We start from the raw sequence: 16,294 nt of genomic DNA on the forward strand, positions 1-16,294 counted from the left end.
GTGTAACTCCACTGTGGAACTATGTTTCCTGAAATGTGTTTCTTTAGATTTCTAGAGAGGAAAATGGGCAAATATCTCCATACTTGTGAATTAGCATAATGGGTAGCACAGTACTGTAGGATGTTGCTTTTATAGTTTTGTTTGGTTTTGGGTTTTTGTTTGTTTTGGTTTTTTGATTGGTTTTTTTTGTTTGTTTGTTTGTTTTTTCCAAAATCACACTTCTGCCTCCATTTCTTTGTTTTTTGTTTTGAGAGAGATATGTTAGAAACTTGGTGCACTGAATATTAATGCCACGAATGCTATTGTGTCTTAGTAATAGTGATGGGGTTAAGTGAGTATATTAAATGACAGTAACTTCCCACTTAGCCCCAGAGGTGCCATTCACTGAGGATTAATGAATGACTGGTGCTTCCCAAACAGAGCAGCTATCCAGCTGCTAGACTTTAAAGTTATGCCTTGATTTGATTTCAGTTTTTTTTTTGATTGGTTTAGTTGATGTTTGTAATCAAGACTGCTTAGTCTCCAAGGAAAGCCTTGGACCTCCAGGAGAGCTCCTTTTGTTGCTAAGATGACAAACAGTGACCATATACCATTGAAACCCAGGCAGTAAAGTGTCATTCTCAGTCTTTGTGTTCCTTTCATTTCTAACCCTGTATTTCTCATTATGATTCTTCTGCGGTGATTTTGAGGAAATAGTTCCCTGAAAATGTTGTACAACCAAAAAAAAAAAAATTTAATTTTACCAGTTTGAAGCAGTAATCTTAATTACTTTTTAAAAGATATTATAATTACTTATTATTATACCTACTAAATTTTGCAGCTTCTGTCGCTATTTTTCCTTGAAAGGTTGTGTTTGTTGACTAAATAGTAGCAAATATAAAAATAAAGCAGAATATATATATTTGAATAAAATAATCACTGATTTAGCAGGCAAGCTTACACAAATGTTGTTTTTACGCTATAGATCAAAATTCTATCATGTAACTGAGGCTCCAGGGAGACAGAAACAATAGCTTTGGCAGAAATGTGAGAATCTTCCACATTTTTTTCATTTTAAGCATATTTGTTCAAATCTTTGAATTGCGCAGCAGTACAGGGTAGGAGAGAAGACAGGTTACTTTCTAAGGCTATTCATTTCCATCTTTCTTCTCCAACTAAACTTTAACTTATGACAGGATTTGGCCACGCAGATAAACGATTTCATAGCCATAAAATACAGTATTTTAAAATCTACTCTGCCTTAGGACAGTTCTCTCAGCTCTTTTTAAAGAAAGTTATACTGTGTTCAGCCCACCTTTTAATTCCGAAGATTTACGCAAAACCTGAGCAAGCTTAAAATACAGCTTATCCAAGCACTGGCAAAAAGTGATCCAGTCTGCATTTAATCTTACTGTGTGACTGATCATTCCTATCACATTTGACCGTGTCAGACCTCGCGAGTTATTGTTTGAACAATCCATTCTCTGCCGAGAGCTGAACGAGGCATTTTTCGCAGTTGTGGCTCCCATATGACCTCATTTCCATGGCATGCGCCAGGCAGAGCCGCTTCGCTTTCCTCGGATAAATGGAAATAGAACGGGGGAGGCAGAGGGGGAAAGGAGGGAAATAGGGAAGGAAGGGGAAGATTCGTGCCCTTTTGCTGCAGTCTGAAGCTCACAGTGGTTTGTGTCAGGTTCAGGCTGGGTGCATGCGTGAGGTGTTTCCTCTCTGCCTCCTGCAGCCATCACACACAGACACGGAGCCCTTTGCAGCGCTTTTCCGGTTTCGCTTCAGAGCTCTCGGCTCTGCGGTGTAGCTGTGCAGCCAGAAGCAGCCTGACTTGTTCCCTCCACTATCAACATCCTGCTTGTCAGCTAGTGCGGCGGCTTATTGCAGGGTTTCTGAGAGGCAGTGCTATGATTTTATTGGCTGGGCTTGGAGGGAGAGCTTGCCTTCACCACAGAAGCTGAAATGCTGCGGGTCCTGTGGCCTTTAGTAAAGCTGCCTCTGCATTAGGGGGAAATTAAAAAAAAAAAAAAAAAAAAAATGTTTCCTCAGGAGCTGGCTCAGAAGATCAAAGGATACCAGGAGCAAATTGCTTCTTTGAATTCCAAGTGCAAGATGCTGACTATGAAAGCAAAACATGCCACCATGCTGCTGACAGTGACAGAAGTGGAGGGGCTTTCAGAGGGAATGGAGGAGCTGGATTCAGACCTGCTCCCAGCACACTCTGCTCATCCCTCGGTGGTTATGGTAAGGAATGCTTTGGTCTTGGTGCCGTTTATCTGAGCTGCTTGCTTTTGCATCATTGCAACATTCCTGTGTAGCAAATTGCTGCAGCTGACATATACATTTTGCTTTTGAAATGGCTGGTGTGTGGCAAACCACACATGCTGCAGCTTCCCCTTACTGTATTTTGCTTTATGTAGGTTTCAAAGACTTGTTGATAAAGGATGAAGTTATTGAACAGACAAATACCAATCAAAGTTATCTGTAATAAGATGAAAATATAGCACTTTTTCATAGCTGTCAGAGTGCGAGAGCAAGAATTGCAGGAATACAATTAAACTGTTATAAATATTTCATAACATGTTGCAGTGTATAGGTATTATAAAGCATATTTTTATAATATGCATATTTTTTAAAGCTCTTGTCTTAATATGTTGATATGATAATAGTGTGTTGCTATATTCTCAGATTAATGTGTTGGAAATGAAAGCTGGCTGAGTACTGTCAGGCCTCATGTTTGAAATACTCTGCTTCTATTTGTTCCAAATTGGTTCTCATTACAAACATACTGCTGATGCTATTGGGATTTTTGAGTAAAATCAGAGTGGAAATTTGAGCATTTATCACTTTATAACAACACTGAGTAATCAAGAAAAATATACTTCTACTGGATTGTGTCTATCCATTTTAAGTCTGTTCCTTATTCTAACAAGGCCTGGGTACTGAGGCAAATAGTGCATTATTCTGTAGATCTCTATAGTATTTACATATGCAGCAGTGATTGTATTGGAATATGTTTAGATAAACCCTAATTTCTTGTAGTTTAATTTCTTGCTATATGTATTCTTTTAAATTCATTACAGTACAGGAGAACATGTTCATACTGGAGTATGACAAGCAAATGAGACTGTCAATTGAACCAGATTTTTTAATACTGTAATAGTATTAAGTATGGCTTAATAATGGCATGGTAATTGTGGCCATGTGTCTTCTTGTTTTGACCTCAGTCTAAGTCAAAAGTAAGTTGAGGTAACTGATTTTCTTCCTGTGCTCTGGGATTGCTTTTCCTGTGGCAGATGACTGCTGGTCGCTGTCACACGCTGCTCTCCCCGGTCACTGAGGAGTCTGGGGAGGAGGGAACCAACAGTGAGATTTCTTCTCCACCTGCCTGTCGCTCTCCCTCACCTGTGGCTAATACAGATGCTTCTGTTAACCAGGTACCTCCCTCTTGGCATTCATCCAGCTTTTATCTCAGAGGCATGCTTGGTTCCATTCCACAGGTGGTTCATATAATCCTCTGAAACTGTGTTTTCCTATAGCTCAGAGGATTTGAGGCTTAACCTCTGACTTAAGTGAACCTTGAGGTTCTAGTCCAAAATGGATACAAATACTGAATTTCTGAATTTGAAGTGTATAAATTTGGTGTTATGGCTATTCACTATTTTTACAAATAAATTTTCAGTGACAGTTACAGAGCTCTTCCATGTCACTATGTGTCAATATCTCTACTTATAACCTAATTTTTATTTTCACAATAATACTCAATGGAATCTTGCATCCTGAGAAAAAAAATGCAATTTTATACTGCTCATAAAAGAACATTGCGTTATGTCCATATATATCTATCTTATGGTACCACTGACATCCTAACATTGAAGCCACAGTCTGGTATCTTCCACTTTAAACCATTTCAAATATTAACTTCCATGTATTTTTTCATGTATTATTCATTCCATACTTTCACTGACAATCTATTTTAAGCTATAACAAGGCAGTTCAGTGAAAGTTAGAATTTAAATCAAAGCTGAGGACTCTGGCAGTTCTAATAATGTACATCAGAACTGATTAGCATGTTAGCAATGAACAAGCTCATTGCATACCATGCACATGAAGACATAGATAAAGTGTTCAGCTTCAGAAGTTTAGAAATGAGACTTAGGAGCAGCCACCATCACACTGCATTCATTATGTTGTGGGTTTTGTTGTTGGTTAGTAGTTTTTTCATTTGTGGCTGCTTCCAAAATTGAGCACTACAGATTTCAAGAGTAGGAAGGTAATGTGTTGTATTGCTGAGCAGAAACAGACAAGCTTGAGCAATCTGCCTGCTAATTCCTTCCACTGATTTGAAAGATGAACATGATGCTACAGAAGTTACTAAATATAAGTGATTATTGTTCATGAACTAATTTAAGAAAGAATACTGAAGCAAGACAGTAAGATTGGTAACTAAATCTTCATAACTATAAAGTTACAGTGTTACCTTCATAATAAAAAATAAATAAGAATTTTTCTGTCATTTCAGCTTATCAGAAAATTCCCACTAAATTTTACTTCCAGTAGAAAGGCAGCTATATATATATCAGCACAAAAATCTTGTCTGTTGATCAGTGAAAGAGATAAAGGAGAAAAAGTAACTTGCTTTCTAATACACAAATTTAGTGTCAGTTCATTACCTTGATCTGAAAATTTAAAAAAAAAATTAAAATCAAAAGCAGATCAAAAGCTCCAGTAGCTCAAATAATAGGGAAAATCCAGTGAAGGTGCTCTTTACCATGAGCTGACACCAAAATGCCAGTTTTAGAACCTGTGTTTTACAGGGTGAAATTGAACAAAAAGATTGTGCCTTTCATGTGTCCAAAGATAAAAAGATAAAGAAAAGAAAAATTTACTTGAAAAAATAAAGTTACTGGTGTTACAATGATCTAAAACCTGACAGGTTAAGGTTTCTTCAGTTTGGTTAATGTTGAAATGAACTGCATGTACTAAACAGGAAGCAGAAGGATATTTCCAAAATGCAGTGGTTATCTTACAAAATGCTTAGGTTTACACTCACATGAAGTTAAAACTATAGAAGTTATAAAACTACCAGTGCTGGTCATGATGAATTCCCAGGGAGACATCAGCAAAGAAGGTTGGTTTAAAGCACAGCAAACTATCTAGAGATAAAATAATTAGGAGCTTAAATGTAAGTGTAAAATATTGTATATTTGGTAGTAGACTCGGCAAAACCAATTTGGAAATGCTTTGTTTTAAAAAGGAGACAATATTGAGAGAAATCTCCTGCAGAGTTCCAGAAAAATGTATGAATGGGAACTGTAGAAAGAAAAAATTGCATTAATCTACTTTTTAGAAGAAATTAAAAGCTCATATGAAATGGGGTGTTTTCGGAGGGAAGGTTGAATGTTAAGACTATTTTTTAACTCTTATAATCTGTGTATGGTCTTTCATCAGGGTTTCCTAGCATCTCTGAATGGTGAGGTGGTGACTATTCTGAGCTGAGACTAGAGTCTGCACTATTTTTTATTGCTAACAAGTCATGAAAATATAAAACAAATGCCAAGTGCATGTTAGTGGAAATATTTGTCTTGTGTATTGAAATGATTTAAAATAAAACCATAAATGCAAGAAAGTGACAGATCCAGCACTGTTCTATGTTAACAGTTGCCCAGGTTATTTGTTTTGTACTGAAACCCCTCTAAAGATAACTGGGGATGGGAAGTGGGAAACAACTCTTAAAAGGTTTACCTTTACAAAGCTGGGGGATTTCACAGGGTATATTTTGGCAAGAGACAACAGTCCTGTGATGCAGGTTTTTTTATGTGTAGCAAGATCAGGTACTTCATCTGTGCTGCAGTACTGAATGAAAATCCTCTGTGGCTAAAACTTAGCATGCTTACCCAAAGATATAGTTGATTAAAATATAGTGCATTATTCTAAAACTTATTTTCCAGATGTATAATGCAGAACATTTGAACTGCAAAAGCTGAAATGCTGACACAAAGCCTTGGAGGTCACAGGTGGCCCTGTGGTCCAAGTGTTCAGCACTGGGTTAAATGTCTATCTCCTTGCTCACAGCCTACTTAATAATTATTTCTCCTTCCTTCCTTAAGAAAACTCATCGAGAGTGCAACAGCCCTTGTTAAATATCTTTTGAAATCTAAACACAACCTTTGCCCTTTCATCCTAACAGCAAAGCTTGAGTATTTTTTATTGGCTAATTTTTGTAAAAGATGGCATGAGATGTTAGGGCCTTTATTGGAGCAACAAAATGTGTAAGAACATCTGGATACACACTATCAGCATTAAAGCTATACCAAAAAGAATCTTCCCTGTTGTTTACTCCAAAAAGATGTTGGAAAGATGGGAAAAGAGATCGGTTTTCCCTCTTTAAAATAATAAGGCCTTTATTCTGGAAATTATCATTAATAAGTCACAGAAGCACAGCTTTTCCCTTGGTCTTGAGAGAGAACTAGCTGAGAACTTGAGAGCAGGTGTAGACACGGCAAAATGAGAAGTTGTATGTACTAGAGCAATTTACACTGTTACTTGGAAATACCACTTGTGGTCAAAGCAAAAATTTTGAAAATTAAGTACTGAATACTGTGCTGTGCTGTTGCCTGTTCCTTGTTGGCTCCTGGATATCATAAACACTTTCATTAGAGTTTACAAGTTTTCCAATTATTGCCTTTGAGGAAGTATCTCATCTGACACTTTTGGATAATTTTATGTCGTATCCATTCTTGCGTCTTCTGCTTTTCTGGACACACTGATCTTTTCAGGCATCCTCAGTAAAGATGTCTGATTGAACTGTCTATAAAATATACTCTTGGCTGCTGCCTTCCCTTAGAAGTATTGTAGGTCATTTGTGAGTATCAGCAGAATTGTTAAAATGTCCATTCCTCATAGAATCATAGAATGGTTTGGACTGAAAGAGGACTCTTAAAGATCATCTAGTTCCAACTCACTATGCATGAGCAGGGGCACATTCCACTAGACCAGGTTGCTCAAAGCCCCATCCAACCTGGCCTTGAACACTTCCAGGGAGGGGGCAGCCACAACTTCCCTTGGGCACCCTCTCCACCCTCACAGTAAAGGATTTCTTCCTACTAACTTAAATTGACACTTTTCCATCTTCAAGCCCTTAACCTTTGTCCTATTGCTACATGTTCTTTTAAAAAATCCCTCCCCAGAAGCAGACAAACTGATAAGTCTCTTCATTCTTGGGGCAAGGATTAAAGAACTCTATCTGTGTCGCTGCTGGGTGATGGGGTGTTTTCTCAGACAGGTGAGCATTTTGTACTCCCTAGGTTTGGTTAAAAACAGAACCCAAGAGATTACTGTGCCTAGGGAGTGGCCTGGTGTCTATACTCTTTCAGAGCTTGTTTTTTTTTTTGTTCACATAGGTTTTAGATAACATATATAAATTACATTTGGGGAAAAAAGATTCTGCTCCAAATTAGGATCCCGATTATACTGTAAACTCTGGTGCCTCAGATGTAGTCTTGTTAAGTACATAACTTTTATATACCTATTGGAATTGGAGAATGGTTGAGGTATGAAGGGAATTTTCGAGATTACTGGGTCCAGTCCTCTTCCTTAAGCCCTGGCAAAATACAACAGGTTATCTGGAGCTACATCCAAGTGGCTTTTGAGTGTCTCCAAGGACGGAGACTCCACAGGTTCCCTAGAGAGCCTGTCCCAGTGCTCAGTCACCCCCACAGTAAAAAAGGTTTCTTGATGTTCAGGGGGTACCTGCTGTTTTTCAATTTGTGCTGACTTTCCCTTGTCCTGTCACTGGGCTCCACAGAAATGAACCTGACTCTGTCTTCTTTGCACCTTCTCTTTAGGTATTTATACACATTTAAACTCTTACACTTACAGTACAGCAAATGGTCTGTGGTCTGTTTGATAGACACAGCTCTCTTAAGTTGTCAGCAGAAAGACAGTTTTCTCTCGGTCACATGGCTGGACATGCTGAATTTTCTTCTCCATCATACAAACTTAGGAAAAAAGTAATTTGAGAAATTTGTAATCATTGGAGGAGGATTTTCCAAGGATACTGTTCAGTTGATTTTGAGCAATTTTAAATGCAAATATTATGGTAGCTTTGAGAGCTGCCTGAAAAGAGGTTTGGCCCAACCTAACAGAAATTGGTGGAAAATGTCTCACTAATTTCACTCACAGCAAAAGTGTGTCCAGTTTTTTTATCAGGCACATTTACAAATTCAAAATGATTGACAAAACTGGGTAACAGCCGCTGTGTCACATGATTTGGAGCATAGTTCCTTAAGTGGGGCTACCACATAAGAAGAAGGAAGGCTGCAGCATTTGACCTTCCAGATAGATGGGGTGGGAACTGTCATGCATGGCTTCAGTTTTAAATAATCCTTGTCATCAAGTCTGCTTTCCTGACTTAAATATAGATACTGTGCATGTTTCCTTAATTTTATGTTTTTTGTTGATCGTCATCACTTAAAATATTTGAAGAAATGTCGATACATGGTGTATAGAAGTTCTAGTAAAAAACAGCTCCACCCTGAATTACCAACAGTTGCCCATTTTCCTTAGTACTTTTAATCCCTTTTCCTATCTTTAATAAGCTACTTGAGAGCACCTGTTTGTTTGAAGGCTTACTGTAACTTAGTACTCCATACTCTTTCTTACATCATTGACTAGTCCTTGAGCATATTCCTTTTTGGTCCTTCTGTTGCCATCTCTTTGCTCGTATTGACTAGGGTGATATTATTTGCCACCTATAGTATTTTATCCCACTGTGTGTTGTGATGGGTTTTACCCATGTGTAGTTGTGATGATGCTAGAAAAACACTGATTTGTAGCACTCCCCTCCCAGTCTTTCCATGTCTGTCCAGTTGCCCCCTGCACCTCCTTGCTGATATGAACATGAAAAAATATGCATCCACAGTCTTAATCATAGTGAAGCTCCAAACTATACTTAGACTACTACTACTAAATATTTGTTTACTGCATTGCTCAGAGGTTTCCTGTTAGTTTTGGCTTGGTAGATTTTTTTTAATGGACATATGCAATGGGGTAGTATGTGGAGGGATATTTTTATTCATCATCATGCATTTTGAAAATTCAGTAATGTGCTTCATGTTTGTAGGACATCGCTTATTACCAAGCCTTGTCTGCTGAACAGTTGGCCTTCTCTGCTGAACAGTTGCAGACAGAAGCTGCTAAAATTCAACCCAGCACTTCAGCCACCCAGGAGTTTTATGAACCAGGCTTCGAATCAGCAGCTAGTGCCAAACTGGATGATTTGCAGCGTTCTTGGGAAACACTGAAAAATGTGGTGAGTCTTCATCTTGAGAGTTGAAAATAATCAGCTAGTTTGCAAGGAATAAATTGTAAAGAATTGGCTTAGCTAGTTGTCTTCCCTGCAGTTCTTGGTTTTTAGGTAACAAGAATTGCTAGTTGTGATATTGTATTGCACTGGCTTTGCTTATTATTTGAAGGGCTGGATGGACCCTCATTAAGAAAAAATAAAAGTCATTAAGGCTGATAGTTGCCTTCAGAAATATGGGTTGTTATCAGACTTTATTCCATAACCTAACAGGGAAATACACTCGTGATAGATGAGTAGGCAAAACAGGCCCAAGAATCCAGTTTCTCCAAATGTGAAGTCAACTTAAAGCCTTTCTATTTAGTAGTGCAACATAATCATTCTGTGCTGTATGAAAATGGTCAATATTTTCATAAATACTATATATCTTAGTTCTTTGCAGAGGCACAGTAGCTATTATGGGGTAGTAAGAACGATATGTCTAGCAAATTGTGCACATCCACATGTGATGTGTTTGATTTGTTTGAGTGCATAAGACCTAAAACAAGGCATGAGAATGTGCCTACATTTTCACTGAATATTGAAGTTCATTTTTTCCAGTCACAGAACTTGGGATTTGACTAATGACATTTCAACAGGTAAATATTAATGTGGATGTTTTGCTTGATAATTTATACTTCTGAAAGCTTCTTGCAAGTTTTTTTTTTAATTCTTGTAAGGATGTATGAAGCAGAAGAAAGAGCAAAGCAAATCTTTTATCAGAGGTCAGGATTTATTCCTTCCATTCCTCTTCAGATCAGTGAAAAGCAGCGCACCCTCTATGAAGCTCTTGAGCGTCAACAGAAGTATCAGGACACGCTCCAGTCTATATCCACAAAAATGGAAACCACTGAAATCAAACTAAATGAGAGCTTGGAAGCAGCCAAAAGCCCAGAGAGCCAAATGGCTGAACATCAGGTAAAAACTTAGATGTGGGAAATAGAGGGAGAGCATACACTTACATGTGTATCTTAGTTCCCTTTTTTTAGATAGTGGCATTCTTTGCAGCTGGATGCCTCAAAAACATGCATTAGTTGTATGAACCTTCTCTGTTAAGTGTATGCCTTACCTTTCTGGACTTCCTGCTGTTCTAAAGCTAGTGTACTGGAGATTCTTTTAAGAAGGAACCTTTTTAAAAAGTTAATCCATAAGAGTTTGTCCAATTGAAATTTTCAGCAAAATCTTTTGTTAAATTTTGAGTTCAGTGACACCTACACATCCTATTCAGCATCAGTGCTACTAGCATAGATTGGACTATTTAAAATGTGCTCAGATTTATTAAGGTCATAACCAATACTGATGTATTGTAAATTGATCTAAATGTAATCTCTGCCTTGTTAAACAAATCAAAGTGCACAAAAAATTCCCTCCCAAGGGAAGTCTTCATAAATGGTGTTCTCAATAATAAAGGAATACTTCATCAAGTAACCAGTCTTCCATATGTCCAAGTTCTAGTCATCTAAACTTTCTATCTGATTGCTTGAAACTAGCTGGTGGGGCTGGTTCTCATTTCTGTAGGAACTCCATGTCCTGAAAAGGATAACATTTGGCTTTTGTAGCACTGTGTGATGTCCTATGCATCCATCATGTATGTACCATCAGGCATAAAAGTGTCTGCTCCAAGGTATTGGTAATGCAGCATCCTTTTTAAAGTATCTTGCAAACTGATTTATAGGATAAGAATATAATAGTAATTTCTTCTACATCATGGAGTTAATCTCTGAATAGTTTACATATATTGCTGGATATTCTTTGTCAAATTAGTAGGCTTCAGTCTGGAAGCTAACTCATAGCCATGTTCTTCTTTCACAAACACACTCTCACTCATTCATTATCTTCAACATATCTACTAGAGTACCCTCCTGAAAATTTGTTGGAGGAATAAATCTATACAAACAGTATTTCCAAAATAATTTCTTCTAGTCATATGTTTGAAATTTGAGATGAGTAATGAAATCTATATGTAAGTTATCAGACGCTCAATCCGAGCTTAACCATCTAAAATCAGGACTCTGTCCTTCTGAATTTTTGACTGTACCAAATCAGCAGTGATACATTGCACCACACTCTGTTCCCTACACTCTGCTGAAACAGCCATCTTAAATTTTATGTAAAACCTATTCCTCTTGAGATAGTTTCTTCTCACTGATAAATGAAGCAAATACTTTCTCTTTTCTCGTTTCCAAATAGGCTTTGATGGATGAGATTTTAATGTTACAAGAAGAAATCACTGAGCTTCAGACATCATTAGCCCAGGAGCTGGTTTCGGAACCACTGGATGCAGAAGCTGCTGATCAGCTGGCATTGCAGTCCACTCTCACAGTCTTGGCAGAACGAATGGCAACAATTCGAATGAAGGCATCAGGAAAACGACAACTATTAGAGGTACAAGAAAAATTTTTAGAAGTGGGTCTTTTGGATCACATTCCAGATCTTTCATTGATTAATTATTGGGGTTTTGTTTAGTGAGTCTCTCGTCTTAACACTAGGTGATAAGTAACCAGAAGTACCTTGGAAACACACTGCAAATAGTTATTTTGTTTCATTTTAAATTATTTGCTTTTAATATCCTCATGACATTTGTCAATAGGTTCCTTTGATATTACTTGTCCTCCACAGGAGTAGTAATAAAGTGCAGATATTAAAAATCATGTTATTTACAGTAAACTTTTGAGGAATCTTGTGTCCAAACTGTGAGACAAGAGAAGGGAGAAAACTTAAAAACAGTAAATAACACCTCTTCCAATGCTTCTTGTTGCATTGTTGTCTATGCTCATTTTCCTAGTGATTTGTGAGCCAGCATTTATCATGGAAGATACATCTCTATTTTTTTATCTACCACCTTTACCAAAGGAATGTTGTCGTGTGGATTATACAGGTGAAAGAAATGCAGTCGTGCTAAAGCTGGCTGCAGTTTGGCTCCTTTTGAACATCACAGGGAAGCTTTACTGCTGTGCTGCTGAGAACTGCAGCGGTGAAGTCATAAAGAGGAAATGCTGCTTTCATTATTTCCAGCATCAATTCATTCTGAGAGACTGAGTGCGAACTGGCTCTGTGGATCTACCTGTCTCATAGGGGAGACCCAGGGTGCATCAGCTGCATTTTTTATGTGCAGCCATCTGACACAGTGAATAAGTCCTTAGAAAATATTTTTGCTATTCTTAAAAAGATGCATCAAATTTTACTTCTCAAAATTTTATGCAAAATGGCTTTTACATAGAAATAAGGAGCTGGAAGTAGAATAGGGATCTTAGTGATTATAACTAGCACGTCATACAGGATCCTACAAAGTTTTTGATAGGAGTTAGGAGGAGCTGCTAAATAATACTTTCAAGATAAAGTATGAGTTAAATACACTACTTTTAACTATGCTTAGGATTGTGACAGTTGCTTTGATACAGTAGCACAAGTATCCCCCAGTAATCCAGGCAAAGAAATATGTATAGTATGCAGGCAATACTCAATAATTTAACCTGTGACCTTATAGCACCGAGTTCACTGATAAAATCTTCCAGAACACTGCAAGGGTGTAATTGTAGAAATACAAGTAGAACAGGTAATGAAAATATTTTGCTGATGAGGTTATGCATTGATTATACTATTCTTCCTGTGGACCTAATGTGAACAGCTAGAGCTTGAAAACTGTTCAGCTCCACATTGCTTGAGACACAAAAATTATCATCAGTTTTTAAACACTCACCCTCACTCCCCTCTCCCTTGGGTTGGGGAAAAAATAAAAGGCAGGCAAAAAGACTTTTGGATTGAGGAAGTGACAGCTCAATAGATTAAGGAAAAGTTGTGCATCCAAGGAAAGGAAAATAAGGAACTTACAACTTCCCCATCAGCAGATGTCTAGCCAGTTTTTCTGGAAAGCAGGGGCTCAGTACATGTAAGTTTCTTGGGAATGCTGGTGCATTAAGTGCTGCCAACTGCCCCCAGCCACCCCCCTACACCCACCTCTTTCCCCATTCCTTGAGCTTTTATTGCTGAGTGTGATCTCACGTGGTGGTGTGGAATATCCCTTTGGTCAGTTTGGATCAGCTGGCTGGATATGTCATCTCCCTCAAACTTTTGCACACCCCCAGCCTACTGGCTTTTGTGAGGTGCAGTTGGAAAGAAAGCCTTAATGCTGTGCAGCAACTGTCCAGCAACAGCCAAAAGACTGCTGTGTTATTAACACAGTTTTAGCCACAGTTGCAAAGCATAGCACCCTACAGGCTGCATTGAAGTTAATTCCATCCCAGGCAGATGCAATAGCATCTTCTCAGCTTGTTTCATACCACTTGTAGCATGCTTAGGTTTCAGATTACCTGATGCATCTAAGTATCCTCTGACCATCCTATTCTATCTGTACCTTGATCCCCAAATCCCTTCTACTCTCTCTATATCTGCCATGTTCTGGGGAGCCCAGAACTGGAAACAATACTCTAGGTGTGGACTCACAAGTGTTAAGTAGAGGGAAGGGATCACCTCCTTACATCCACTTGCAACACTTCTGATGCAGCCCAGGGTACCATTTGCTGCCTTTGCCACCAGGGCCTGTTGCTGACTTATGTTGGTCTTGATGTCCACCAGGGCCTCCGGGTCCTTTTCTGCCAAGCTGCTTTCTAGATGGTCAGCCACACCCCACACCACATGGGTCCTCCAAGAGGCTAGACAAGGCCTAGACAAGGCTAGACAAGGTAGACAGCTCTTCAGTATTTTCTTTACCCACAGTGGCTACACCAAAGGCCCAGCAGTACCTTGGATGCCTCTCTTGAGAGACAATACCTCAACAGCTTGCTGCTGCCAAAAAAAGGCAAAGCTGTTCTCCTTTCCTTGCAGCCCACTCCCAGCTCTGTCCCCATGCATCTTTCTCCCTAAGCAAACAGTGCTGTGCTAATTGAGTAAACTGGATAATGTGAAGGAAATCCAAAGGAGAGCAGCAAGAGGAGGCAGGAAAGACCTCACTTTCTGAAGGCTGTAATATCAGAGATCTACTGAAGAAAGTAGAAATACAGCGAGGTGACTGAACTGAAACAGAATTTCAGTTGCCAGGAAAGCAAGTTCATCGATTGAAAACAATAACATTTTGTAAGTTTGCAGTTAATAAAAGAAATAACTTCCAGCTTAAAAATACTATATAGAAATCGCAAGAGATGGAAAAAAATTTAAAAGCAGTTATTGTGGTGTATCTCTCTTTTAAAAAGTAAAATATAATCTGTACCTCTAGGAAAGGCTGAATGAGCAGCTGGAAGAACAGCGGCAAGAACAGGCACTCCAGAGGTACCGCTGTGAGGCTGATGAGCTCGACCACTGGCTGCTCAGTACTCGAGCGACACTGGACACTGCTCTCTTTACTGCTGAGGAACCCATGGACATGGAAGCACAGCTGGTAGACTGTCAGGTAAAATCTGCAGTCCTGTTAATGTTTAGATGAACAGGATGGACATAGCTTTGTCTGAGTAAGAAGCCAATATGAAGCATTAATGTTAAGACCATTTGTTGGGTCTTGTACTTGGGTCGCAACAACCCCATGCAATGCTGTGGGCTTGGGTCCTGTACTTGGATCACAACCACCCCATGCAATGCTATGGGCTTGGGGAAGAGTGGCTGGAAAACTGCTCAGAGAAAAAGGACCTGCCAGTGTTGATCAACAGCCATGAACCAGCAGGGTACCTGGGTGGTCAAGAAGGTCAAGAACATCCTGATTTGTGTCAATAACAGTGTTCCAGCAGGACTAGGGAAGTGATTTTAGGCCTGTACTCAGCATTGGTGAGGCCATGCTCTGAATACTTAGTTCAGTTCTGGATCCCTCACAATAAGGACACTGAGGTACTGAAGCCAATTCAGAAGAGGGAAGCAAAGCTGGTGAAGGGTCTGGAGATCAATTCTCACCAGGAGCAGCTGAGGGAACTGCAGTTATTTAGTTTGGAGAAGAGAAGGCTGATCTTACCACTCTCTACAGCTACCTGAAAGGAGGTTGTAGCCAGGTAGGAGTCAGTTTCTTCTCCCTAGTAACAAGCAACAGAACAAGAGGAAATGGACTGAAGCTGCACCAGGGAAGGTTTTTATTAGATATTAGAAGAAACTCCTTCACTAAAAGGGCAGTTAAACACTGGAACGGGTTGTTCAGGGAGATAGGTGAATCAGCATCCCTGGAGGTATTAAAAAGACACTTAGATACAGTCCTTAGCAATATGGTTTAGCACTGGACTTGGCAGTGTGCTAGGTTAATAGTTGGACTTACACATCTTAAAGGTCTTTTCCAGTGAGAACAATTCTGTGACTTGAGTGGGCTGAGCCAGTATATTAGTGGAGATGAAGTTTCTGAGATCCATAGCACCTCCTATGTATATGCTCAGTTAGCATCATCAGTGATTTGTGAAATTAAATATAGCCTGTTCCCCACTTCTTACTAAAGATTGAAAACATTCCTTTAGAAAGTACACGTTAATACAGCAGTAGGAAAACAAGATATTATGGCTGCAAGAACATTTGCAGCTCTACAGCTTTTGGAGGGCATTTTGTTTTGCTTTAAGGTCTTGGGTTTTTTTAACTTTCTGGTTTTGCACCACTCAAAGTAGAGCTATTGAACAGCTCACTGCAAAGGTATGAAAACACCTGCAGTGTTCTTTGTTACTCTTACTCTTTCAGCTGAAGAATACACTTCCCTTAGCAATGTTGACCAGGACAGTGTTGTTTTGTATTCAGGAGTAATCTCTACTCACATTCAACCGTGTAATTATCAGTAGTTACTATTTTTTTTTAAATTTAATAATAATCAACCCAGAATACTAGATCAACCGAGGGAGAACATTTTGCTGTAATAGGAGTAATTGCATATAGACAAAACTTGTCTCAGTTATTACACTCAGATTCTCAGATTAGTGGGAGTTTCCCTTTTTTAAATGTGAGTTTAAACACTCTGTGTCATTATAATGTTCACTTCATGAACATAATAATTTAAAATTAGAAGGCAGA

The 16,294-nt window shown here is 38.8% G+C and overlaps 1 protein-coding gene across 1 annotated transcript in view; it reads left to right on the forward strand.

The window, feature by feature from the left end:
• Nucleotides 1-16,294, forward strand: part of SYNE1 (spectrin repeat containing nuclear envelope protein 1) — a 304,753-nt gene that overhangs the window by 200,437 nt on the left and 88,022 nt on the right. The window contains exons 90-95 of the mRNA XM_030446636.1: nt 2,038-2,232; nt 3,285-3,425; nt 9,113-9,301; nt 10,088-10,249; nt 11,522-11,716; nt 14,544-14,717. Coding sequence (XP_030302496.1) covers nt 2,038-2,232; nt 3,285-3,425; nt 9,113-9,301; nt 10,088-10,249; nt 11,522-11,716; nt 14,544-14,717 — 1,056 coding nt within the window. The remainder of the gene's footprint in view (nt 1-2,037; nt 2,233-3,284; nt 3,426-9,112; nt 9,302-10,087; nt 10,250-11,521; nt 11,717-14,543; nt 14,718-16,294) is intronic.

The sequence above is a fragment of the Calypte anna genome, chromosome 3 (genome assembly GCF_003957555.1).
Source record: "Calypte anna isolate BGI_N300 chromosome 3, bCalAnn1_v1.p, whole genome shotgun sequence".
In the NCBI taxonomy this organism is placed as follows: domain Eukaryota; kingdom Metazoa; phylum Chordata; class Aves; order Apodiformes; family Trochilidae; genus Calypte; species Calypte anna.